We start from the raw sequence: 27,951 nt of genomic DNA, 5'->3' as shown, positions 1-27,951 counted from the left end.
GCAAATGACTTAAAAGCCCAGAGTAGTAAGGAGCTGTCACAGGCCTGGGGTAGCTGAGCCCACCACATCCTTTCAATTTCCATATTTTTGCTGTACCCTATTTCCTTTCCTCTAATATCACCTCAGGGAAGCCTGCCTAGATTTCCCCAGGTTGTCAGTCACTCCCCTTGTGCTCCGAATAATATTGATTCACTAATCTGATTCCTTCACTGGCCAGATTGCTCCTGGGTAAGGGCCTTGTCTGATCTGTCTTTCCATTTCCCCACTCTTGTCATGAGCAAGCGTTCAAAAATATCTGTTGAACTGAATCAAACTGCAAAGGGAAACTTTCCAGGCAATATTGTGGGTTGTGAAGGGTAGAGGTGTCTGATATCTGGGCAGTCCCCAAGTCTGGCCTCCTTTCCTTTGAGAGTCCAGAGGATTCCTTTACCACGAAGTCAGGCATAATTGCCCCAATGTTGGGATAACTAAGGAAAGCCTCATGATACCCCAACTGCTCTGTCACTATGCAAACACAACACCTTCTCTATATGGACCAAAATATATAATGCACACACACACACACATATATACATGCACACATACACACTTACACACAGACACACACACACAGCAATACCTCAAAACTACAGCTGTCCTCCTTCTGCCTTCCTCAACAAGCGGAAGCTATCCTTCCAGAAATCGTACCACGTCCCCCAAGCAGCCCCCACCCGGCAGAGAGGCATGTCCACAGAAAGGATGGCACCATCCACCATGAAGCATGTGAATTAGGAGACAGGCTTCCCTGAAAAGCCTCTGAGAACAGATGCCTACTGCCAAGCCTCTGTTCATGGAAATCACCTCTGCCTCCTCATTGCTTTTCTTATATCACCGCCTTGTAAAAGGGCAATTTGTTTTGGCAATTAGAATGATTAACTCACCAGATGTAAGTGCTGGAGCATCTCCACGTATCTGTGGAGGGAAAGGAGGTGGAGTTTGCATTAATTCCCATCCTGTGTAAGCCAGGGAGGGGTGATGCTCTGTTAACAAGCTCAAGGCCACAGGCAGCTGCTTGGGGACTCACGCTTTTTCTGAAGACAGCAGTTCCTGTGCGATGACATGGGCTCTGGACTGTCCTTCCACCTGTGGGAGGAAACAGAACTGTCAGGAGGGGCAGCACCAATGCGGGCAGCCAGACAGAGATCTTGGATCCACAAGCATCGGGTTCACAGAAGGACCTCCATGCTGCCGAGGGCAAATTCCATGAACTTCTCAGTTCATTCTCTGGCACTCATTACCTGTGTGACCTTCAACCTTACTGCAGCTCGGTTTCTTCATCTGTAGATGTGGATATAAACAGCATCTAACTCAGAAGGTTGTTGAGCTAATGCTCAGCACAGTGTCTGATACATAGTGAGTGCCAATAAGTGGCCACTAACATGGCTGTGATCTTGAATAACCTGTAATTCTCTGTGCATAGGGAGCTCTCTCCTAACTTTGTTTTTACAGATGCTGTCCCCTCAGTGTCCATTTCTCCTTCCCTGCCTGGCTAACTCCCAGTTATCCTTTAAGACTTAGACACGGCATCTATCACCTCTTCCAAGGAGACTTTCCTGATACCCTCCCTGAACTAGTTGGGTTAGCTATCCTTTCTGGGCAGTGCAATACTAAGCAGTGCAGAATCAGATGCTAAACTACAAGGAGACTGCAAATGGACACCAATTATGTCTCCCCTGGAGGGCAGGGACCATCAATTTCACCTCTGCATGAGCGGTGCCTGGTATACCATAGATTCCTTCTTTTGACTGAAAGAATGAATAAGTGAGAGAATTATCCACTTTGGAAGCATTAATGGTCTTGGCTGACCTCAGAAGGCAAGTCACATAACCTATCTGAGCCCCAACTTCTGCACCTGTAAGGAAGGATGGGCAGGGGCCGAGGCAGATGCCTGGGCATTCTGTCACAAGCAGGCCCCTCCTCTGTAGCTCCAAACCTGCCACATATCAGACATGGCTGGTGGCTGGGATCCAGAGAACAAAGACTCTATGGGCAGCCTGACAGAACAGATGGTGGATGCTGGGAACGTGCAGGTATGGCTGGGGTGGCGGGGGGCGGGGGGCAAAGTGGCCCATGGTGGAGCAGAGGGCACTCAGGAGGGACGCCTGGATTCTGGTTCTGGTTCTACCACCACCTTCTTGTGCAACCCTGCACAAGTAACTTTCTGAGGTCAGTTCTCAGTTTCCTCATGTGTGAACAAAATGACCTTTAAATTCACTTCCTATGTGTTACCAAACTTGAGGAGTTACTAGTCAAGTGAACAATCTACTCTAGAAACTCACTACCTGCTGAGAGAGCAACTATACAGTGTGGCAGTTATGAGCATGAACTCAGAAACTAGGCAGTTTGGGTTCAAATCCTGCCTCTGCCTTTTTCACAAATTGAACAAATCATTTAACCTCTCTATGCCTCAATTTTCCTATCTGTAAAATGGGTGCAATAATAGAATGTTATCTAACACACATGTATATTGTAAGGATTAAATGAGTCTTTGTGTGTGTGTGTGTGTATGTCTATAATAATAAAAGGGTAATATGCTAATTAGACCGGACATCTTCCAGATGTCATTCCAGACGTCCTTCCTGATGAAGATGGGGCTGGAGGGAAGCCAGCCTGGTCCCAGGTGCCTGCAGGCGGCCGGAGGGAAGCCAGTGCCGGCAGCTGGAGGAAGGAAGGCCTACTCTTGCATGAATTTTCCTGCATCGGGCCTCTAGTCTACACTAATAAAAGAGAAACATGGTAATTGGCGTACGACCGCTACCCTTCCCATTGGCTAATCAGTGAGTATATACAAAGTAACTGTCAGCCAAGATGGCGGCCGGCAGCCAGGCAGCTGATGCGAACAGGGAGGCTTGCTTCCTTCAGTGACAGAGGACTCCAACGTTCCCCGCCGGCCTCTGAGCTTCAGTTGGAAACATAGTAACATTTATAGAAGATAAACAAAAGCCCAGAAAGCTCCTGTCAGTCAGCCGGGATCTCAGAGCTGGAGTCGCAACATTGTTTCGAATACAGAAAACAAAGGCCAGAAACCTGCTTTCAGCCGAGCCTCAGAGAGAAAGCCGGCTCTCAGCTCCAGTGACAGGCATAGAAGGTAAATAAATGCCAGAATAAAAAAAAAGAAAAAAAGGAGAGGTTTGGAGCTTCAGTCGCCCGCCAGCCTGAAAACAGCCCTCAGCCCCTCACCCAGACTGGCCAGGCACCCCAGTGGGGACCCCCACCCTGAAGCAACAAGATGGCGGCTAATTTGCATACTGAAGGCAGGCGGCAGCAGGCAGGGCTGTCTGCGGTCTGGGACCCGGATCTGTGACCCTGCCGGGCGGGATCAGCGGAGCAGCGAGGCCTCCCGGCACCGGGATCAGCGTGACAGGGGGCAGCGCCCCAACCCCCTGATCGCTCTGCAGCTCTGTGTGTGACAGGGGGCAGCGCCCCAACCCCCTGATCGCTCTGCAGCTCTGTGTGTGACAGGGGGCAGCGCCCCAACCCCCTGATCAGCCCTGCGGCTCTGTGGGTGATAGAGGGCGGCTCCCCAACCCCGATTGCCCTGCGGCTCTGTGTGTGACAGGGGGCAGCGCCCCAACCCCCCCCCCCCCACGGGCCCTGCTCTATGTGAGACAGGGTAGAGCCATACCTCCCCATCGGCCCTGCCCTGAGTGTGACAGTGGCGGCGCCCCAACCTCCTGATCGGCCCTGCTCTGTGTGTGACAGGGTGTGGCGCCCCAACTCCCCCCGCCCCCACGGACCCTGCTCTGTGTGTGACAGGGGGTGGTGCCCCAACTCCCCGATTGGCCCTGCTCTGTGCGTGACAGGGGGGAGCTCCTCAACCCCCTGATCGGCCCTGCTCTGTGCGTGACAGGGGGCGGTGCCCCAACTCCCCAATCGGCCCTGCTCTGAGCCCGACCAGGGGCTGCACCTAGGGATTGGGCCTGCCCTCTGCCACCCGGGAGCAGGCCTAAGCCAGCAGGTCATTATCTCCCGAGGGGTCCCAGACTGCGAGAGGGCACAGGCCAAGCTGAGGGACTCCCCTCTCCCCCCCGCCCCGCCCCGAGTGCACAAATTTTTGTGCACCGGGCCTCTAGTATATATATATTTATAAATATAAACATATATATATATATATTCATCTATAGATCTACAAATCTATCTATACATAAATATCTACCTAAAAATCTATCATCTGACAGTAGCAGCTGAGGCAGTGGGAAGCAAATAGGCTCTGGAATCAAGCACATCCAAGTTCAAATCCTGGCCCAGCACTGTTTAATTGGGTGACCTTTGGCAAACCATTACCCCTGAGCTTTAGATTTTTTCATCTGAAATATGGGGGAAAATAATCAACCTGACCTCACACTCTGGTCTTTTTGATTCTGTGTTCCTGACGCAGGGCCTTTGCACTCACTGTTCTCTATGCTTGTGATGTTCTTCTCCAGATCTTCTCATTCTTACTTTCTGACTTTTTCAGGTTTCTGCTCAAAGGTCACATCCCATCCTTAGTGTGGCCATCTGTGGCCACCTGACCTGAAGAACACACATTCTCTAAACCTATGGTTTCTCAACCTGGGCTTTACTGACATTTTGGGCCAGACAACTTTAGTTGCAGGACTATCCTATGTATTATAGGACTGTTAACAGCATCCATGGCTTCTACCTGCTTGATGAGAGTAACAGCCCCCAACCTCATTTATTACAATCAAAAATGTCTCTAGGCATTGCCAAATGTCCTCTGGGGGCAAAACCTCACCCCCTGTTGAGAACCACTACCCTAACCCTTTATCTTGCTGTATTTTTCTTTCTTTTTAAAATTAATTTTTAAAGAAAGAGGAAGGGAGAGGGAGAGAGAGAGAGAAACAATGATGTGAGAGCAAAACATCAATTGGCTGCCTCCAGCACCCCACCTCCCCATCATGGATTGAGCTGGCAACCTGGGCATGTACCCTGACCTGGAACTGAACTGGCAACCTTTTGGTGCAAGGGACCATGCCCAACCAACTGAGCCACACCAGCCAGGGCACTGTACTTTTCTTTATAGCAGGCATACTCCTTAATATTATCCTTACACACAAAATTCAATAAATGTTTTAAAAAACTGATAAAATTAGATACACTGCCCAACACACAGTAGGTGCTCAATAAATGAGTTCCCACCCTAGCTAATCCGTCTCTAATAGATTCTTAGTGTTTTCTGGAGACTCAGTCCCTCTGAAGCCACCCTAACAGATCAGACCCTGAACCACTAGTTAGTCTCCCGCCTGCATCTCACTGCAGCTGTCACAGCATCCACGGAGCAGGAGGGAAACTTGTGAGGCCTGCAGAAGCCTCCAGCCTCACCTGGCCTCCCGCCCTCCCACTGGCGCCGAATTGTGACTCACCGTCTGCCTTCTGCATCTGTAGGGCTAGCACGGGGCTCTGTGGACAAGAGTGGCTCACTCTTCCCAATGTGGGGGCTCCTTCAGAGTCCCACGTGTGAAAAGGATTTGTAAACAAAACCCTCTCAATGGAAAATGCATTCTGCCAGGACAGGCCTCAACAGCTAAGAAAACCCTGTGGTCAAGCTTCCATAGAGGGAGTTACTCTGCAGAGTAAGGACGGGAGTCAAGAGATCCAAAGCTCAGGTTCTTCCCCTATGAAATGAAGACAAGAGTCAAGATGACCTCCAACCTCCAATCTTCCAGGGGCCTGTGATTCAATTCTCATTTGTCATCCAGCATGATGCTGAGAAGGCCTGATTCAAATTCTGGGCTCCATCTCTTCTTGTACCTATGCCCTTGGACAAAAGTTATTTCTCTTCTCTGAGTTCCTTGTAAAACATGGATGATGATGATGATGATGATGATGATGATAATAATAATACCTATTTAATAATACAATAGCTAGCATTTATTGAACACTTAGTATGTACTAAGCTCTAACCTTTTTACACATATTATCTCCTCTTCTTTCTTATAATTTTTTAAGGAAAGGGATGGGGGGCTTCCTTCATTGGGACTTAAGAAATGGTGGTGGCATCACAACCTGAACAGTGTTAGTGACTGGAGAAGGGGGTTCAGGGGCTAGTCCTTGTTGTGGGCCCCGTGCCCACCATACAGTAGGTGCTTGGTAAATGCCAGTAGATTTAGGTGATGGATGTATTCATGGAGGGGAGTGCAGCTGTGTAGCCCTAGGTGCAGCAGTGTGTCTAGCTGTGGTCTCCATGTGTGCTGCTGGAAGTGTGTGTACCCAATTGGATGTGGGATTGTGCGTTCATACGTGCATGCCTTTACACATATTATCTCACTGAATCTTCCTAAAAACCTATGAGGTAGGTACTTATTATCACCATTTTACAGATGAGGAAACTAAGGCACAAGTAAGTCATATCCTTTGCCCAAAATCACTGCTAATAAGTGGCAGATCCAAGATTCAAATCGAAAGAGTGTGACTCCAACATCCCAGCACTAAACAACGTGCCTGGCACATAGTAAGCACTCAGTGAATGGCATCTCTGTTCATTATAGATGACGGTGGGTTTTTCAAATTGGGAAGTACCTATCTTTACCTGCACTGAAGAGCCAGCAGCAGGAGACTTACACTCCAGGAGTGGCCTGGGCTAGTCTCTGGGCCTCAGCTCTTCTGATTCTTACCCTCAGAGTAGTGCCTACTGTGTATGTAGGAAAGAACTAAACCAAAAATCAGGGCACCCGGATCAACATCTCGGCCAAGCCATGAGCAGCTATGCGACCAAAGGCAAACCCCTCTCAGATGCCTCAGTTTCTTCTTCTGGAAGATGGGGGTCAATAGTCCCGCCCTCCATAAGATGATGGATGGAAGTAGTCAACCCCCACCCACACTTTTGGTGTTGCCGTCATTACCATTGTTACAATCTCAAAGCTGTGGGCTGGACTTCTGGTAGGGTCGGGGCACTGGCCACTCTGCACGTCCCTTGCAGCCCTCTGCCAGACAGGCAGACTCCGGGTGGGACGTACCGGCCGTCCCGCTTTAGTGACTCTGCCAATGATGGATGTGTCTTCGCCAGCCAGACAAGAGGGAGGCCATGCGCTCAAGGCTCTCCTCAGAAGCTGCTTATGGGCGTTGTCCAACCGGGCCATTTAATATAGATGTTTATTTAACCAGGAAATGAACTTTTGAGGTTGACGGCAGTGTCCAGGGACAGACTTCTGGGAACAGGGTTCCTCCCAGGAGCACGGGGCCTGGGGCGCCAGGGCTATCGCCTTTCTCAGGCGGACGCTGTGGGTGTTACATCAGGTGGCTGCTGGCCCCTCTGTCGGAGGCTGAAGCAGCTTATCACCTCTGTTCTCTAGGGCTGCCCAGTCCTGCACTTCCTCCTCAGGCCCCATGCAAACCAGCCAGGTCACTGCTGACTATTCTGGGACCAGGTCAGGTTGGGAGGGACAGCCCTCCTTAAGGGATCTTTGAGGTTAAACACTGGGTCACAAAAACAGTTGGGAGTCCTGGCCTCTGTGCTTCATTGTCCAGCCTTAAAATGGGGGTACTTAGCCTCCTTCTAGAACAGCAGTTCGCCAAGTGTGGTCCCAGAACCTCTGGGGTTCTGCCTCCCTTTTCCAGCTACATATCTGTGTGAGCCTGGATTTTCATGAAGGGTGACCAAAACAACAGTTCCAACAGTCTGAATGCAGAAGCAACTAGGAGAATCCAGCTGTTTTCTATTAAACCAGACATTAATGATATTTGCAAAAAAAAAAAAAAGCAAAACTAATATCATTCTCACTACTTTTTTAAAAAAGTTATTTTTCACTAAAATGCTATTTGTGTTAACATATAATGAGTTATTATTGTTATTTTAAAATGTATTAAAAGACAGTGTGACTTTCTCATGTGGTAAACATTAATAGATATAACTCAGAGAAACAACAACTATTTGAGGTCCTTAATCATTTTTAAGAGTTCTGAGACCAAAAGGTTTTGAGAGCTACTGGTAAAGAGGTTGTAACAATCATATAGAATCAGGGATGGAAAAGTTGTTCTTTCTCAATGAAGAGCAATGGAAAAACGAGGCATCACTGTCACTGTACCATATTAACAATAATAATTGGGAGAAGCAGGTCAAGAACCCCAGGCTTTCTGGCCTGGCCCTCAGGATATCCCCAAGCACACCAGGGGCCACATGGTCTTACTTCTTGATGTCCTATCCTGCAGAAGAGACAGGCCCACCTTCAAAGCTCCTCGTTTGTCACCACTCTCCCTGTTGGCAGGCTCTTGAGTTTACACCTGCTCTACGTTTAAACAGCCACCTCTCTTTTCAACGTCATCTCTGCTTGGTCCTTGCCAAGCCCCACATCCTGACATCTTGGTCTTGCTCAGCTTCCCTTTCCAGTTGCAGCTGTCCTCTCCACCTAGGGTCACCTGGGAACTCTAATCTCCATGCTGTAACCCTCAGCCTCTTGTCTCCGTAAGACAGTGGTGCTCAACCTTCCTAATGCCGCGACCCTTTAGTACAGTTCCTCATGTTGTGGTGTCCCCCAATTTCATTGTTACAAATTGAACATAATTAAAGCATAGTGATTAATCACGAAAACAATATGTAATTATAGATGTGTTTTCTGATGGTCTTAGGCGACCCCTATGAAAGGGTCGTTCGACCCCCAAAGGGGTCGCGACCCACAGGTTGAGAACCTCTGCCGTAAGACTTCCTTCTCAGGTATCTACATCCACTCAATCCACCCTGGGCTTGTTCCCACTCAGAACTGTTCTGCCTCTAAAGTGATGAGCTCCTCAGTCCCATCTTGGACCTAAGCTACCTAGCATCCCTACATCCTCTGCTGAACATGTCGCTTAGCTCATCAAGAGCTCCAGGCACCTACCCACTCTAATCCATCCTCTGCCATGGCAGACACCTTCTGCTGTCTCCTGCAGCCCCAAGTGGCTCCTGTGGCTCCCCAGCACTAGATGACGGAAAGAACTTGTCATCTAGCATTATGCTGAGAGCCCGTGCTCTGGGGCCAGAAATTTTGGTTTCAAATCCTGGGCTCTACCCCTTCCTCTACCTATGCCCTTGGACAAGTTGTTTCTCTTCTCTGAATCCCATCTATAGAACAGGGATAATAATAGTAATACCTACTTAATAATATAACAGCTAGCATTTATTGAACACTTAGTATGTGCTAAGTATGGCTCTAAATTTTTTGTACGTATTATCTGAATCCTCCCAACAACCTATGAGGTAGGCACTACCATTATTATCTCCATTTTACAGATGAGGACACTGAGGGACAAATAAGTCCTGCCCTTTGCTATACTTAACCTGAAGTCCCTTTCCAGCACTTCTCCTGCACTGCTCCATGCCCCAGGGAACCCAATTTTATTCCTAAGATCAGCCTACTTTTTCCTACCTCGGGGCCTTTTTGGCACAGGCAAGTTCCTATGCCCAGAATCCTCTCCAGACTCAATAAGTGTCTCTAGGTCACACACTAAGCCAAGGCAAGCACCCCATGTTCCCTATCTGTCAGCCTCCTCTGCTCTGCAGTCCATCAAAAAAAAAAAAAAAGAATCATCTCTAGAGAGAGGGAAGAGGCTGTTTCAAGCCTTGGGGAAATATTCTTAAGGAGTCTTCATTGATTTGAGGGTCCCAATGAAGGGCGCATTGGAGGATTCTGAAGTCACACCTGGAAAAGGAAGAGCGCTAGGAAGCCTGACTCCAGGAGAACACTGTCTCCAACGTGCCTCTGGGCACCACTGTCAGGGCCATGGTCCTTCCCCCTTGGAACTCAGATGGTGATTTCCAGCACAGCCTTCAAAGGCTAGAAAATTCAGAGAGAGGAGCTCAGAGAAAGATGGCTCATTTTTTTAATCCTAGCTGTTACTTGCGCTCCCACAGGGGCAGAGAAGGGATGCGGATGGAGAAGATGAGGCAATGCGTGCTAGGACAAAGGGAGAAGAAGTGGGACCAAAGAGAGGCCCATCCCCTGGACCAAGGGGTCAGCTTCTAATTCATGTGGACACCTGCCTTATTCTGGTTATAGGCTAGTGTGAGTCTGGGTTTGGCCTGGATACTTTAAGAAAACTTCTAATTTTAGACAGAATCTTTGATTCTGTCTGCAGTGTGTAATACATTACCAGAAGCATCAAGTTGTCTTGGCACGCCCTGAATGAGGCAACAGGAAGCCTGATTTCTACTCCTGACTGCCTCTGACCTGCCAAATAACCCTGAGCAAGTGATGGCCTCTCTATGAGCTTTAGTTTTCCTTCCTGTAAGTCAAAGCAATCTCCGGCATAACTGAGACTTTTTACCCATTGACTAGCCACCCCCAATTTCCCTCTCCCCTAGTGCCTGGCAAACACCATTCTGCTCTCTGCTCCTATAAATCTGACTGTTTTAGGTTCTTCCTACTGGTGGAATCATGCAGCGTTTGTCCTTCTGTGACTGCCTTACTTCACTTAGCATAATGTCCTCCAGGTTCATCCATGTGACAAGATTCTCTTCCTTTCAAAGGCTAAATAACACTACTATATGTATACACCACATTTTATTTATCCACTTATCCATCAATGGACATTAAGAAGGCAGCTCTCTTAAGTGTTCTTACCACAACAAAAGACAAAATAAAACAAAGTGATCTGCAAATGCCTGTATTAGCTCTCTCACCTTCCAGAATCCCCAAGTGACCGTGATTGTGAGTGGCAAGCTTGGACTGTTTGACAACAGGAAAAAGCCAGTGTGGGGCTTGCATGGCGAACTTACAGCACCAGGGTTATATCCTAGGTGTACACAGTGACTGCCCCAAAGTCAGGAAGGAGAAAGCGAGGTTGAGTATGACCTTGGGGCCCAAATCCTAAACGAGTGGGCGGAGGGGCACTGTGGCAGAGAGGAAAATCAGCCACAGAACAAGCTCTCTCAGTGCCAGGGCATTCTCACTGTCCCCATATCCGGCCCTTTGGCTCCTGACAGCTCCTAAGCCCTCCAGGACCTGGAACAAGTTGTGTGAGACATGTGGGTACATGGACACCTCCCGAACCTTTGAGCCCCTATCCTTTCCTATCCCTTGTGCTCTGAGAGTTTGCCTCCCTCATCCTCCTCCACTCATGCTACCTTGAAGTATCTCTTTGTGTGACTGTACTGAACATTGCACTCTCTGCATGGTTACTGGGCAGCCGGTGAGAAGCAGGGCTGGAGCGCAGCTTGGCCCCTCACTACGCCAAGTAAACCACACAGAACAAAATAAGTGTTTTCATTTTATTAAACTCTCTTGCATTTAAGTTTGTTTTCCTTACTTAAATGCAGGAGCTGAGTCTAATGTATTCATTTCTTTATTAGTTTGTTCTAAGCTATTCACGGAATACTATTTTATGTGCCAGGCAGTAAGGACACAACTGTGAATAAGTCAGGCAAGGTCCCTGTCCTCAGGGAGCTATTCTGACAGGGAGAGGCAAGTAATATGCAGAAAAATAAAGAATACAATCACAGTTTGAGGTAAGTACGAAGAAGAAAATAAACAGAAATCCCATTGCCAGACACAGCAGGTGAGCAGGGTAGGCCCTCTTAAGGAGGTGACATTAACTTAAGACCTATAGCCAACTGTGTAAAAGGCAGGAATAGTGTTTCAAGTAGAGAAAACTGCAAGTGCAAAGGCCCTGGGGTGAGTTTGAAGAACAGACAGACCTAAAAAAAAAAAAAAGAACAGATAGAACTCATTTTTATATCCTTCACGATAACTGCAAAAGGTCTACACATTTGTTGAATTTCATTTGATCCATGATTAGCACAGGGCAACAGAAGATGAAAGAGGAGAAGCAGGTTGGAGGTGGGGTGGGAAGATAGCGAGTTCAGTTTGGGATGTGTGGAGTTCGAAGTGTCTGCAGGGCTCCTGAGAAGGGCCTAATAGGGCAGCTGGAAGCTAGAGTGTGGGGCTGCACAGCAGGGTCAGGCCAGAGAGTCACCTCTGGGAATGCCGTCTAAGTAGGGCTGGCCACTGCCCTGGAATGGGCTGATTGAGCAATGGACACAAAATGAGAGGCAGGGCCAGAGCTCAGGCCTTGGAAAATAAATGTCTCATGTGGCGGCATAGGGAGAGAACCAGGAGAGGATAGAGTCTGAGAAGCCAAAGGAAGAGGGAAGGCCATTGAGCTGAGTAAGACGGGGTCTGAGGTGGACAGTATGGAGAGAGCCTGGTTTGTGGAGGTCAGGGGAGGTCATACGGAACAAATGACAACAATGAAGGAGAAGCATGGGGAAGGTTTGAATATGTTTGTGGGCTGAGGGAAGTCCTACAGAATTTCTTCCACCCACCTCCTTCTTCTTTGCTCCAGCCACACTGACCAAGTCTTCTAGCTCAAGAAGGTCATTCCCACCAGCCCACCTTTGCACAGCTGTTCTCTGTCAGGAACATTCTGTTCCTAGATCTTCCCATTGCTTTCTCCCTCACACTATACAGCTCCCTGCTCAGAGGTTTCCTCTTCATCAAGAAGGCATTCCCTTAGAAATTAGAGTCCTCATGCATTGCTGGTGGGAGTGCAGCTGCTATGGAAATCGGTCTGGTGGCTCCTCAAAAAAATTAAACATAGAATTACCATATGATCTAGCAATTACACTTCTGGATTTATATCCAAAAGAACCGAAAGCCAGGTCTCAAAGAGGTATCTATACACACATGTTCATAGCAGCATTATTCACAATAGCCAAGATGGGGAAGCAATTCAAGTGTCCATCAACCTATAAAAGGATAAGCAAAATGTTGTCTATACATACAGTGCAATATTATTCAGCCTTAAAAAGGAAAAAAAATTCTGCCCAGCCGGTGTGTCTCAGTGGATGAGTGTCGACCTATGAACCAGGAGGTCAAAGTTTGATTCCTGGTCAGGGCACATGCCTGGGTCGTGGGCTTGATCCTCAGTGTGGGGTGTCCAGGAGGCAGCAGATCAATGATTCTCTCTCATCATTGATGTTTCTATCTCTCTCTCTCTCTTCATCTCTAAAATCAATAAAAATATATTTTTTTAAAATTTTTAAAAAAGGAAAAAAATTCTGACATATGCTATACGATAGATCAGCGGTTCTCAACCTGTGGGTCGCGACCCCTTTGGCGGTCGAACGACCCTTTCACAGGGGTCGCCTAAGACCATCCTGCATATCAGATGTTTACATTATAATTCATAACAGTAGCAACATTACAGTTATGAAGTAGCAACGAAAATAATTTTATGGTTGGGTCACAACATGAGGAACTGTATTTAAAGGGCCAGAAGGTTGAGAACCACTGCTATAGATGAACCTTGAGGACATTATGGAAAGTGAAATAAGTCAATCACAAAGGACAAATACTGTATTATTCTACTTGTATGAGGTCCCTAGAGCAGTGAGACAGAAAGTAGAATGGCGATCGGCAGGGATTGGGTGGGAGTGGGGGGAGGAATGAGGAGTTAATGTTTATTGGGCACAGAGTTTCAGTTTGGGAAGATGAAAAAGTTCTGGAGCAGATGGTGCTGACAGTAGCACAAGTGTGAATGTACTTAATGCCACTGAACTATACACTTAAAAATGGTTATGATGGTGGATTTTACATTATGTGTATTTTAACATAATTTTTAAAATGGGGGGAAAGGCCTACTCTAACCTCCCTAACTTTCCCCCCATCCTCACCCCTGGTGCTCTGTCCTCCACTATCACGATGTGTTTTGTTTGTCTGGTTACAGCACTTTCACCACCTGTGCCACCTCAGGAGTTTCTGGCTGACCGTTCCTCTTGTTTAGAATGTAAATGCCACCAGGACAGGGAGGTGCTTAGCCTGACTTGCGGCTGCTGTATGCTGAGCCCACAGAAGGCACATATTAGGTGCTCAGTGAGTACTTAGTAAATAAATAAATTTCTGTTGAAGAGGAGGGACAGGGAGAAACCGAGTGAGGATACAGAGAGAAGAGTTGCAGATGAGAGGGAATTAATGTTGGAAAGTGGACGAGGCTGTTGTCTTGGAAGGAGAGCAGGCTGCAGCCGGAGGAAGCTGATGCAAGTCTAGAATGGCCACCCCGGGACCAAGGGAAGTAGCCTTTGCAGCGGGGCCAATGTGCAGGACCTCACAGGTGGGTTCCGAGGCCTGTGTCATGGAGAAAGCACATGGGGACACTTAACCCAGGCTGGAGACTGGCCCATGGAAATAACCAGGGCTCATGGGGACCCTTTAACATAGGCAGATGGTCAGGGTGAGGCCAAAGGTACAAGGCCTAGGGGCGTGAGATCTGCAAGGAGGCCTAGGCTAGGCTGACTAACCTCGGGTGCAGCCAGGGAGGAGATTTGCATAATTGGGGAGCCGCGGAGGGCGTGATGGCAGGAGAGTCTGCTCCAGAGGCAGGCCACTAACTTCCGCCTGGGGTCAGGGCTGGACCTGTCAGGGAAACTCAGTGACGAGGGGTCTTGGGCTAGGGAGGGGCGGCCAACCCCTGGGCTGGTCTCGGGGGAGCTGGTATTTCGCTTGAAAAGTACCCATTAGTCTGAGAACTGGGCTCACTGTCAGGGAGGAGCAACAGGCCAGCCAGCCTTTGAATGTCTCCTTTCACAGCTAGATCTATTTTTAAGTCCTTCTCATTTTTCCTTTTTTGCCCCCTCCTTCCTTCAACCCACAGCCTTTGTATGTCTAGGAGTGGGAGAGAGAAAGAGGTCCCATGTGGGTGGACTAGCTGGGTTCAGCTTCCTATCCTGCTCCAACAACCTCTCCCCTCCTGACTTGGTCACCCCAAAACATCTAGGAAGGTGGGGCTCACCACCCTTTATTTTTACATAAACCATATCAAACTGTAAGAAGGGTGAGAGTCACCCCTCCGCTCCCCCAGCCTGACTCCTGAGGCAGGGAGAGGGGTGGGGAGCAATTCTATTGATCACTCACACCTTCTCTAGGCCTGTCCTGGAAGGTGATTGGAGATGGAAATCTGGGTCCCATTTTCCCAACGATGTGATGGAGGCACAGAGAGGAGAGGTCTTTGCCTTTTGGACAAATAGAATTTTCAGACACCATGGGAGACAAAGACTCAGGAATAAATGCTCCTTCTCCCCACCTCCCACCCCACCAAGTGTCTACAGCAAAAAAGGAGCCAGGAAAGATTGCTCACTCTGGAAATCTCCCTTCACGCTTGCCCTGAGGCCCGGAAACTTGGGAGCTCTTCCACACTGAGTGCTCTGGAACAGCTTCTTAGGGGTCAGCTTAGCAGCAGGTACAAAGACTGCTCGCTGATCCACTGATTCCCTTCTGGAATCTACCCTAGAGGAAATCTTGCATGTGCATCTAAGGAGGTGTATGAGTAGTGCACTGCAATGCTGTTGGTGATGCAAGCACATGAGAAACATTGTAAAGGTCCCTCAGCAGGGGGATGGTGAAATAAACCACAGCATATCCATAAAATGGAATACTACGCAGCACTAAAAAATAATTCAGAGTCCTATATACCAATATGGGAAAATATCTAAGAATTTTGTGTACAAACCCAACCACGTTACTCCAGGTTTCTAACAGTTTTAAATAATTTATGGAAAAGTAACTCCACAAACAATACTACCCATTTCCCACTCATAATAAAGTATGTAGGTAAATTCAGGAGGAAAGTTCTGGAAGGGTTCATGCCAAACTGTGTACTACAGTTACCTCCGTAAGGGCACAGGGACTGGGAAGGAGGATTCCAGGGGACTTTAACCTTCACCTGTAATGATTTCATATGCTACAAGGAGTTTCTAGTAGAGCACATCTCGTGTGATGAAGACGCAACTTTTAAAGGTAATTTCGACTTTGGCACATGATGAAAACCTCACAAAGAAGGAGGAGGGGTGGTGGGACAGAGAAGCTCGGCCTCGTTTGATAGACAAGAAGGCTGGGCTCCCGAGAGTGAACTGACCTGCCGTGAGGAATCAGGACCCGCATTTCTCCCTCTGTGCTCAGAATGACAGGATGCTCCTGTCTCCACCCGGGCTCCCTATGTAGGCCCCACACCTGGCTGGCCACACTGGCTGCCCCCAGCGGGATGTAGCAGAGGCCCCTGACTGGGGCAGGAGCTGCCTTAGTCCCATGACTTGGCATTGTGGCCGAGTCCCACTTGAACTGAGGCAGGTTGTTTCCCACCCGAAAGCTCTGACCTTTGTGTGTCCTTTTCCTGTGTGTCAGGCATTGTTCTCCGTTTCCATAGTCGTATTTACTCTCACAACGATTCTGAAGCAGTACTGTGATTGTATTCCCGATTTTGTAGATGAGAAACTGAGGAACAGAGTGGTTAAGAAGTTGCTCAAATCACTCACCTAGCAAGAGGCAAAGCTGGGTGTGAACCTCTTGTTCTCTATGCTACCCTGCCTCTTATAAGCTTCTTATTCCTGGGGGTGTCCAAGGAGCAGCCTGGAGACCAGAAGGCTAGGATGCCGAACACCAGTGTCCAGGGCCCTCGTACCTCATGTCTTCACAGGGGTCCTGGGAGGCCAGACCCTCCCTTCTCCCACTTTCCCTCTGCCTCTGCCTCAGAAACAACAGATCGTTATTATGCCCCTACCATGTGGCCAGCACTTTCCCATGTGTTCTTATTCAACCCATAGCCCAGCAGTTACTGTTAATGCTCCCATTTTAGAGACGGGAGGCTGAGTTGTGTGACAGAAAGCGACTGGTCAACGGTAACACAGCTGGAGGAGGAGATGAGGGTGATTCCAGAAGAAGGTCTAACAGAGAACTCTGTGACTGTGGTAGGAAGCCAACACGAGGTGGGGGACCTTAGAACACAGAAAGTCACATCAGTTCTTCAACTCTTCCAGACAGGGTACCCACATCCGATTCGGATCTCAGATTCAGACCACATTCCTAAGAACTACCATAATTTTTCTGCTCCCAGGTCCCATGACCTCAGGGATGCCCAGAAAAGGCAAATCCATCTCTAAACAGGCACGGGCATGCTAACTCAACGTTCCCCTTCCTTCTCCCCAAAAAGCCAGTGGTTCCTTTCTGGGAAACAGGGAGGGGTGGAGAGGTAAGAGAAGGCCCCCAGGACTGCAGCAAAAAACAAACACTGGGCTTGGAGCCAGCCAGACCTGTTTTTGAATCCCGACCCCCTCAATCACTGGCAGTGTGATCTTGGCAAACCACTTAAACTCTCTGTACCTCTGTGTCTTCAACTGTAAAGCAGGGATGATGGTACTGACTTTGAAACTGTTACAGGGAATAAAAGAGATAACAAATGTGGAAGCATTTGGTGCCAGGAAAGCACTCACTCTCTATCTAGAGGGGGAGAAGCAGTGACAAGAGTGAAAGGGGAAAGGGATGAGGGGCCAGGTGGGAAAGCCCCCTTCAGGGTTCCCCATGGCACTGGCTAGGTCACTTTATGAAAGCACTGTACGGAGAGATAAATGAAGTTTTAAAAGAAATCAAGAGTGTAAAAACAAAATGAAAGCCATAACCATTTATAAAATGCTGGGTAAGGGCCAGGCACTCCTGCTGAGTGCTTCCACATGAACAGTCTTTCATCAGTGTGACACACCTACCCTAGGACGGGAAGGAGATGACAAAGTGTGGAAGACAGACACAGGACAGGTGCCTACAGGAGGTCTGTCAGATAGGAGGCAGTGTGCCCCTGCCTTCCCAGCTACTCCTCACAGGCAGACAGGAGAGGGGCCCAGAAGACGGAGTGGAGAGAATTTCAAGCATCTAACCCTTCCTAGCCTGTCCCCCTATAGCAGGGGTGTCCCTGTGGTCTCAATTCCTGGCTCTCATCACCCTGAGATATTTCCCTGGTAACACTGAATAGCAGCTGTGTGACCCTGGTAAACAGAGAGTTCTTTACCTCTCTGTTTCTTCAAATGTCAAATATGGACAGAAATTCTCGGTTCCCAGAAAGGGAGTGTGGAAGGAATGAGATGATGTCGGTGGATGGAAGTGAAACAGGGCTCACCATGAGCATCCAATAGCGAGCACATATATTGTGGATTCAAACAACTGAGGATCAAAAATATTCCACAAAAAAAAAGAAATCACAGCAAGTTCCAAAAAGCAAAACTTGAATTTGCCACACTCTGAGCACCATGCTGAAGGCACACGAATAAAATGATACACAGGCACACCACCTGCTGTAGCCTCTATACAAAGACAGGTCATAAAAGGGACTTGAGTAGCCGTGGATTATGGTATCTGTGGGGGTTCTGGAACCAATCCCCAAGGGTACTGCGGGACAACTGTAATTATCACCATGTACCAATGCTCCATAGGAAGGTCTGGGTCGCCACTGAGACCTGGGTCCAAGTGACTATCTGCCTCCAAACAAAGGGCTAGGCAGCCCTTCTCTCAGCCCATCTCCTAGTGCACCACTGCAGGGTATAGAGAAACCAACTTTCTTTCCAGATTTCTGGATACAGTTAAGGAAACTCATTCATATCCTTTAACTCATCTCATGTTCCTCACTTTGCAGATGAGAAAACTGAGGTCCAGGGGCCCATGTCATTAGACTCCAGGCCTGTCTTGATTCATTCAGGAAGCTTTATTCTAGTTCATCCACAAAGGTTCTGGGAAGCCCAAACTTCCTCAGACCCACGAGGATATCAGCAGGAGCAGTCACCCTTGCATCACCAACCCAGGACCCCGTGTCTGCCATGTGTCTTAATGCTGCAGTCCCAGCTGCTCTGTGATTCAGCCTCTGTATCCAGCATGGGCCTGGCTGTTTGCCAACAGCTCCCTCCACATCAAAAGGGGATGGCGTGGGTCCTTTGCCATCCTCTCTCCACCTTCACATCTCTGATCCCCCACATCCCATGGGCCCCTTACCCTGGGTGGGGCACCCTACCTTGTTGGTGAGGCTGGGGTCTCTTGGAGCACTGTCCTCCTCCTCTGAGCTTCCCTGCTCTTCATCCGATGTGAGGTCCTCCTTGGGGGCTGCGGCTGAGATGGGACAGACCTTGTAGGGTTCTGTGTAGGCACTGGGGTCAGAGCAGAGGAGAGAAAAGGTTAGAGCTCTGTGTCCAGCAATTCAAAGTGAATAGGCCAGGGGCCCAATTAATGATATAAGCCAATAACAAGTGCTCATGGAGACTTAGAAATGAGAACATGCAGACACAAACCTTCCTACCTGCCCCCATTCTAGTTATGCTGGCCTCCTTTTAGTTCCTTGAACATGCCAAACTCTGCCTCAGTGCCTTTATACATGCTGTCTAAGACAAATCCTTCTCCTGTTAGATATAAGGCAGGCTGTGATTCTAAAGAAAGGTAGAAATAATTACTATGAGGACAAGAGATATCCAATATGATTGATCTGGTGGTCTAGACTGGCTGATCAGACAACAGGGTCAGTCCACAGGTGGCCATGTTCTCTGAGCTTAAGAAGAAATGCAAGGATGTGGTAGACAAAGTGTGGGATACACATGCCGGCCCCTAATCCCAGCTTGCCATCAGCTAGGTCATGGACAAGACACATCTCAGGGTATTAGTTTCTATCTAGTCTTCTTGGGGCTAATTCCCATCTCACGTTCTTGGCAGATGCTATGAGGATCAATGCTTAGAAAGCATATACAGTTGACCCTTGAACAACACAGGGGTTAGGGGTACCAATCACCTACGCAGTCGAAAATCCGAGTATAACTTAAGTTGGCCCTCTGTACACATGGGTTTCTAACTGCATAGAAAGTACAGTTGAGCCCTGACCGCTTTGGCTCGGTGGATAGAGTGTCGGCCTGCAGACTGAAAGGTCCCAGGTTCAATTCCGGTCAAGGGCATGTACCTTGGTTGCAGGCACATCCCCAGTAGGGGGTGTGCAGGAGGCAGCTGATGGATGTTTCTCTCTCATCGATGTTTCTAACTCTCTATCCCTCTCCCTTCCTCTCTTTAAGAAATCAATAAAATATTTTTTTTTTTAAAAAGAAAGTACAGTTGACCCTTGAACAAATGTGTTTAAGTGTAGTATAAACCCGCGCTGTTCAAGGGTCAACTCTACAGGTATGATAACAATCTCATATCTATACTGCTATGGCTACTATGTAGGCATTCCATTAATTCATAGATACATTCAAGAAATATTTATGATTGTCTGCTTTATGTCAAGCACAGAGCTAGACAACCAGTAAAACACAAGTGACTAAAGCAGATATGGTCCCTGTTCTCAAAAAGGAACAACTAAATGTATGATCATAAATTGTAATAAGTAAAGGATGGGAAGGAGGTGCTTTCTTTTTTTTATTTTGTTATTTTTTTAAAATATTTTATTGATTTCTTAAAGAGAGGAAGGGAGAGGGATAGAGAGTTAGAAACATCGATGAGAAAGAAACATCGATCAGCTGTCTCCTGCACACCCCCTACTGGGGATGTGCCCGCAACCAAGGTACATGCCCTTGACCAGAATCGAATCTAGGACCCTTCAGTCCGCAGGCCGACGCTCTATCTGCTGAGCCAAACCAGGTAGGGTGGAAGGAGGTGCTTTCATAGAGAATAACCAAGTGGAACTGTTTAGATAGTTCAGGGAGGGCCTCTCTGAGTGTGAGACCAGGAGGAGAAGGAGCCAGCTTTGTGATAGCACGAGGACGTGTTCCAGGCGGGGAAGACAGCTATGGAAAGGCACTGAGGCAGCAAAGAGCTTGGCATGTGACACAGACTAACCTGGAGAAGAATTCTCCCTTCTCGACTTCCAAGCCATCCCCACAGAGGAGACTCTGGCCCCATAATATCCTCCTTGCCCTGATCCCTGTTCCTGGCTTCCCTCTCCACACAACAGAGTAATTGTTCTACAGTAGAGATCGGGCCATACCCCTCTCGTGCTCAAAAATCTTCAATGGCTCCCTCCCGCCTTTGGCAATGTGGTCCCACACTTCTCACAAGACTTCTCTTCATACTCAAAATCCAGGCATCTAGTCTTATTAACACGTTAAGCGCCCAGCCTGTTTTGTCTTCCGGACGGAAAGTATAGTGTCAGTCACCGGTGACTGACTGGGCACTTAATGTGTTAACTTTTTATCACACACTTATTCCTGCCCTCTGGGAATGGCAGCATGAGATGCTGGAATGATGGAGGGATGGAGGGTTAGATGAATGAATGGGAGGAAAGAAGGGAGCATCCATTTGCTGGACTGGAGAGGCCTGACTCTAGCCCAGGAACACTGCATCTACCTCAGGTCCTGGTCCCGGCAGGGGAAGCATGGCTAGGGTAGGCGACATCACAAGAGGAGAAACTGAGCCTCAGGCGACATCTGAACTGGGGGCCCATCCTGGAGCTCCTTCTCAACTATTGTAGGGGGATCATGGATGCCCGTCTCCACAACAATTTGAAGCCCAAGAAACAAGAGCAGGATGAGCATCCCCTAGTCCACATGGGGGCCATGAGGCCAGAGAGCTCAAGGATAAGGTGGCCTGTGATGGTGGGGCCTGTTCCTTCCTAGGCGTCTGCTGACATAATGTATGTGTGGAGGGCACTTGTAACTGTGCACTTGCGTGCAGAGGCCAAAACTCAGTCCTGACTCCGGCTGAGCCTTGACCCTGAACCCTAGGCTGAGCCAAGATCTACTTTACTATCCAACTGGCTACTCCACTGGTTACACCTTTTTTCTTTCTTTTAAAAAAAAACTTTGTTGGCCTTTTTCTTTCAAACTATGAGAGCAAAAAACATATTTTGCAACAAGCTATATATCACCAAGGTGTATAAAGGCATGAGAGAGCCCGCCAAGGGTCTCCCTACACCTCCTTCACGGCCAGGGACCACCAGTTCCCTCCACTAAGGAGCTGTCCCTAGCTTAAAGGTCAGGCACACTGTACTTGCTCAGCAAGCTCAGAACCACATTCAGGAAAGTGACTGCATGGGCTGGTCTGAGCCCTAGCTCCCTCCCTCAAGAGCCACCTGCATCGATTTGCAACCATATGTCCAGCAGGCAGGGAGTGGACCCTGCTCTCCCCTTAAGGGTCACATGACAAATCTAGGCCAACACATGTTACCTCTTAAGAGGAATGGCTACATTAGGCCATGACTTCCTGTGGAGGATTACCAGTAATGGTAAGAGATGGAGCAGTTCACTGTGTCCTGAACCATTCCTCTTCATCAAGAAAAGAAGGTACATGCCAGGCCTTTCCTAGAATGTGTTGAAAAGGAGGAAAGGACTCCCAGTCAAGCTTCCCACAGGGTGATGGTGTCACCATCCTCCCGAGCAGCAAGCCAGAAATCTGCGCATCTCCTTGCATAGCCAGCCGCCGCTTAAGCATTAAACCTCTTCCAGTTTTACTGTTAAATATCTCTCACCTCTGCCTGCATCTCTATCCTAACCTCTGTGGTCCAAGCCATCTGTTGCCTGGACAGACATCTGTAACAGCTGCTTTCTGTTCTTTCCCGTCCCACCCTGGCTACCCTCCAATCTGTTCTCCACCCGGTGGCCAGAGGGACCTTGTCAAACCCAATCTGATTGTGTCACCCTCTTGCTTAAATTGTTCAGGGATATTCCAGTGCTGTTAGAATTCAAATCCAACAGCTCAGCCTGTCAGGCAAGGCTCTGCTCAACTTGGGACATGGGAAGGTGGGTGTCCTTGGGCCCTGATGCTTGCTGTGAAGTCTGTCCAACATCAGATGTTGCTGGGCATCACAGAACTTGGGGGCTCTGTCTCAAACCAGGCACAGGGTTGTATTCCATGGAGCCCAGCTGAGCCCTGGGTGATACTGGGGAGAGAGCTCATGAAAGCCACTTCCCCAACTCCGGGGAGGGGGAGGCACTGGGTCAGGGTCACATGACAAATCTAGGCCCAACAGATGTTACCTCTGAAGAGGCCTCTCCCAATGCTCAATCCCATTTTATAGACATGAAAACAGAGGCCCACTTGGGTTCCCTCAGAGTACTGAGGTGTGGCGTGGGATGTCAGGTTGCAAGGGCAAAGCAGGTTTTGTTTTTGTTATTTGTGCTGTCTTTTATTTTATTTTCAAGAGGCAGTGGATTGCAGAGATGAGAGCTCACACTCCCATGTCAGATTGCGTTCAAATTCTGGCATGTCACTTATTGGCCATGTTTAACTTTTCCAAGCCTCAGCGGTGCCTAATTAATTGGACAGTTGAGGGATTCAATGAGTTATTTTATTATTTATCTACTGTTGTCTTAAAGTCAACTAATTTTTAACATGTGCTATGACTCTGGTCCCATCCTAAGTGATAATACCCATGAAGTCACACTGTGTGTTCTTCTAACACTTTAAAACAGCGGTTCTCAACCTGTGGGTTGCGACCCCTTTGGCGGTCGAACGACCCTTTCACAGGGGTCACCTAAGACCATCCTGCATATCAGATATTTACATTATGATTCATAACAGTAGCAACATTACAGTTATGAAGTAGCAACGAAAATAATTTTATGGTTGGGTCACAACATGAGGAACTGTATTTAAAGGGCCAGAAGGTTGAGAACCACTGCTTTAAAATAAAACATATCGTCCTAGTCGGTTTGGCTAAGTGGACAGAGCATCAGCCCACAGACTGAAGTTTCCTGAGTTTGATTTCGGTCAAGGGCACATACCTCAGTAGCAGGTTCCCCCGCTCTAGTCAGGGTGTGTGCAGGAGGCAACCAATCAATGTGTCTCTCTCACATAGATGTTTCTCTCTGTCTCTCCCTCTTCTTCCCATTCTCTCTAAAAATCAATGGAAAAATATCCTCAGGTGAGGATTAATAAAGTAAAATAAAATAAAATAAAATACACCATATAATTATTAATCTATAACATCTGACTCAAATGATCTTGCTCAGCATTGGAAATTCCCAAATCTCACAGAAATAAGCCCAGTGACCTCTGACCCACCAACCATCTGTCCTCAATCCAACCTCAGCTTTGGCTAGAAATGTGGCCCATGCTCTTTTAATCCTACTTCTTCTTGTGACTTCTGTTTTCTCAAAAGATCCCTAAAACAGAAGTCAGGAGGCAAAGGTTCAGGTGCTCTGATGTTATTTCTGACTTTTTTATTTCACTGTGAACACAACAAATGAGGATAAATTTCCACTAAAAATGTGCTTTCACAACAGAAAAGAGCAAGTATCATCCAGTGTCTTTGAAGATTCAATGAAAGTTGTAGTGACAGACCTTGGAGAGAAATCAGTTAAATAAGCAAACCAACACATTCTGATTCTAAGACCACAAGTGTCTACAGATCTGCTCCTTCAGACCCTTGACAGTTGCTACCAGGCTGAGCTTCACACCCAGGGAAAGAAAACAGCTCTGAGAAATGTTTCCTTGACACCTTCTGTCCAAATGCTCTGGCAGGCAGGCCCTGGCAGAACTCGTGTCTTGGGTGAGTAACCACTTCTTCCCTTGAGGAAACTGACTGGGAACCCTTACATACCACATCCATCTCCCCAGTCTGTACACATACAACTCTGAGATGGATCCTTTGCATGGTATGGTCTAAGGAAGACTGCAAAGCTGTATATTTTTGGCTACCTGGTGCCTGTCTGTTTGGTTTTTCAATCATTAAAAAACACACACACAAAAACACCTACCCAGAGCCCTCCATGTTCCAGGCTCTGTCTTATAGGTACTAGTGGAAAACAAATACACAATGTTTTTGTTCTATGGCCTCTCTAATGAAAATACCTATTATAATCATAACTAAGTGAGGTGTTGTTTCTAGACAGCTTCTGTGCATCTACCAATATATTACACATAAGAAAGCCCTCTAACTCAACCACTGACCCATCTATATCCTCTTCCATCCACTCAACCACCCATCTGTCCATCCATCCAACTACCCATCCACTTAGCCATCTATCCAGCCATCCTTCCATCTACCCCCTTAGCTATCCAGCGATCCAATCATCCACCCTTCTACCCACCCATTCCCTCACTCACTTATTCAACAAATATAGATTAGCACCTACTTCAAGGAGCTATCGCATGGAGGAATCAAAGGTGACTGAAGTACTCTCTCTGGCCTCAAAGAAAGTATAGTGCAAAGTACTGGTTAAGAGGTTGGACTCAGAAGTCAGACTGCTTGGTTTGAATTCCAGCTCTACTTTAAGCAAGTTCCTTAACCTTCCCATGCCTCAGTTTTCATTTTTTAATTTTTTAAAATTTCTACATCAGGAGTCATGAAAGATGCCAGGGAAACAGGCAAAAGAGCCACATGGTCAGGGCTGTAAGTTTAGAGACCAAGGGGCCTACACTTTGGCATCAGATAGAAGAGAGTCACTGTGTAACCTTAGGCAAGTCACCCAACCTCCCAGTTTCTTATCTGTAAAGTGGGGAAGACTATGTAGGTTCATTGTGGGAATAAATGAGAACATGATAGAGACACTTCCTGGCATGTAGTAAGTCCTTTCTGGCCAGCCCAGAAGAGCCTGCACAAGGCCCAAGTTATAAACCCCCAGACTGATCTCCAGGGAGCTGTGTCCTCCCTCTGGGTCAACTTGTGTTTTAAAGGGAACATAAATTAAAGCTGCCCAGAGCCCATTACCTTAAATGACCCTTCAAATGAGCACAGTCCTTTCCAGCAGGCTAGAGTCATAAAAGGTCATGTGCATCCATGTGGGGAGACCAGCACTTTGCAACCCAGCCCAGGGCTATCCAACTCAGCCTATTAAATCCTGTCCTATGATACTTGCTGGGAGTCATAACCCCCAGCACAGCCAAAAGGGCCTAATAACTCATAAAAAAGGAACATTTCCCCCACTAGGGATCTCTCAGCAGGCACTTTGGCCCCAAAGTCTGTCCTTGCCGGTGCTATAATATGTGTGAAGGAGGCCAGAGTGCAGATGCAACATCCTTTGGCTCCTCCAAGATAGACTAGGACCTTTCTAAAGCTTGCCAGCTTGGTGGGGAGGGGCAGGAGCTTCAGGGATGGGAGCTGGAAAGTCTGAGATGGAGAAGACAGGATGACGATTTGGCGAACATGACTATCCTAATTAGCAGAGCGGCTGGAAGAGTTTGGAAGTGGATGGAGGGGAGGGCTAGGTGCACAATCAGGGATTTCCAAATCTTCAGACATTCAGTCCTGTCTTCCTCTTCCACTTTCAGAGTTCACTCAAATGATCCTTCTAGGCCTTCCCCAGCCGGCACCTTCTGCTCTGATACTTCCTTGTCACTCAAAACTGACCCCTCCCATGCTTCCCTTTCTCAAAGGGACATTGGGATTTTCACAGGTAGAGCTATCTGCACTGTAGCTGGGAACCTTCAATCTGATACAGTGGAAAGAGCTGAAGAGGAGAGGGATCCAAAACTGGGAGTCCTGGATTCATCTCTAATCTACTGCATGATCTGGGCTTGAGGACCATCCTGTTGGGTCTGAGTTTGCACATCTGTGAAATAGAGGTAGAGAAACAAAACACTCAGAAACAAAACGCCTCAGTTTTCATTTTTTAATTTTTTAAAATCTGTAAATCAGGAGTCATGAAAGATGTCAGGGAAATAGGCAAGAGCCATGTGGTCAGCGCTGTAAGTTTAGAGACCAAGGGGCCTAAACTGTCACATGTGAAACTGTGTGTTGAGGTCAGACTGCATGCATCCCACAGCATGGAGGCCAGGCTCTGAGAGCGGCTGCCTGTCTGGAGCCTCCTCACTTCTAGAGTAAGGCTCTGCTCCATTCCCTGTTAGAGGGAATGCAATCTGCACCCAGGGTCAGCCAAGGGATAGTGCTTGTAATGGTTCCCAGAAACAGCACTGAAGGAGAGGCTTTTTAAAAAATTTAGTTTCCATTTTTCACTAAGTAAAAACAGAAGTATATCCTTGCTCTCTGACCTGTGACATCTCCACCCTTCCTCTTAAAACACAGTGTCAATGGTTTTATAGGGATTTGTTTTCTGTCATAACATTTTCATTGAGTTATAATTCACATACTATAAAATTTACCCTGTTAAGATGTACAATTCAGTGCTTTTCAGTATATTCACAGAGTTGTGCAACCATCCTCAATCACCATCTAATTCTAGAACGTTTTCATCAACCCAGAAAGAAACCCCAAACCATTTAGCAGTCCTCTTCCCTCCCCCCAATCCCTGGCAACCGCTAATCTACTTTCTGTCTCTATGGGTTTGCCTATTTTGCACATTTCATATCAATGAAATCAGACAATATGTGACATTTTGTATCTAGCTTTTTTCACTTAGCGTAATTATTTCAAGACTCATCCATGTCCTAGAACTTCATTCCTTTTTTTAAAAAAAAAATATATATATATTTTATTGATTTTTTACAGAGAGGAAGGAAGAGGGATAGAGAGTTAGAAACATCGATGAGAGAGAAACATTGATCAGCTGCCTCCTGCACACCCCTACTGGGATGTGCCTGCAACCAAGGTACATGCCCTTGACCAGAATCGAACCTGGGACCCTTCAGTCCGCAGGCCGAAGCTCTATCCACTGAGCCAAACCTGTTAGTGCTCATTCCTTTTTATGGCTGAATAATATTCCACTGTACCACATTTTGTTTATCTATTTATCTGTTGATGAACATTTGAATTGTTTCCACTTTTTGACCAATGAATACTACTATGAATAAGTATGTACAAGTTTTTGTGTGGACATGTGTTCTCATTTCTCTTGAGATATACCTAGAAGTGGAATTGCTGTGTTATATGGTAATTCAATGTTGAACATTTTAAGGAACTACTGGACTGTTTTCCACAGTGGCTGCGCCAATTTACATTCCCATCAGCAGTGTTGAAGTTTCCAATTTCTCCACATCCTCATCAGCACTTATTATTATCTGTCTTTTATATTTTAGCCACCCTAGTGGACTTGAAATGGTTATAGGATTTTCAAAGAAATTTGTTTTCCTTGATTCCAGCTCAGTCTGTTCCTACCCCAAGCAAACACTGCCGTTTTTCCTAGCCAAAGTGAAATATAACTGTGACTACAAAAGGCTTTCTTTTCAGATAATCAATTGAGGTTCAGAGGTCCAGGGAGAAAAATATTATGATTAGAAGATCTGTGGAAGCCTCACAAAGATGACAGACTAATATAAAGAGATAACATACAAGAAAAAAATCATAAACTAGAGCTCCCAACCCACCGGTACAGTGGTC

The 27,951-nt window shown here is 47.3% G+C and overlaps 1 protein-coding gene across 3 annotated transcripts in view; it reads right to left on the bottom strand.

The window, feature by feature from the left end:
- The window catches only part of FGD5 (FYVE, RhoGEF and PH domain containing 5), a 114,666-nt gene that overhangs the window by 47,932 nt on the left and 38,783 nt on the right, over window positions 1-27,951 (bottom strand). For all 3 annotated transcript variants that reach the window (XM_070433555.1, XM_070433557.1, XM_070433556.1), the window contains exons 3-5: window positions 18,775-18,907; window positions 1,064-1,122; window positions 921-951 (exon numbers count right to left, since the gene is read on the bottom strand). In XM_070433555.1, coding sequence (XP_070289656.1) covers window positions 921-951; window positions 1,064-1,122; window positions 18,775-18,907 — 223 coding nt within the window. The remainder of the gene's footprint in view (window positions 1-920; window positions 952-1,063; window positions 1,123-18,774; window positions 18,908-27,951) is intronic.

Source organism: Myotis yumanensis, unplaced genomic scaffold, assembly GCF_028538775.1.
Source record: "Myotis yumanensis isolate MYYU_CA2020_CCGP unplaced genomic scaffold, mMyoYum1.0.hap1 SCAF_14, whole genome shotgun sequence".
Lineage (NCBI taxonomy): Eukaryota > Metazoa > Chordata > Mammalia > Chiroptera > Vespertilionidae > Myotis > Myotis yumanensis.
Note: the sequence above shows the minus strand (reverse complement) of the source record. Positions and strands in the feature narration are given on the sequence as shown.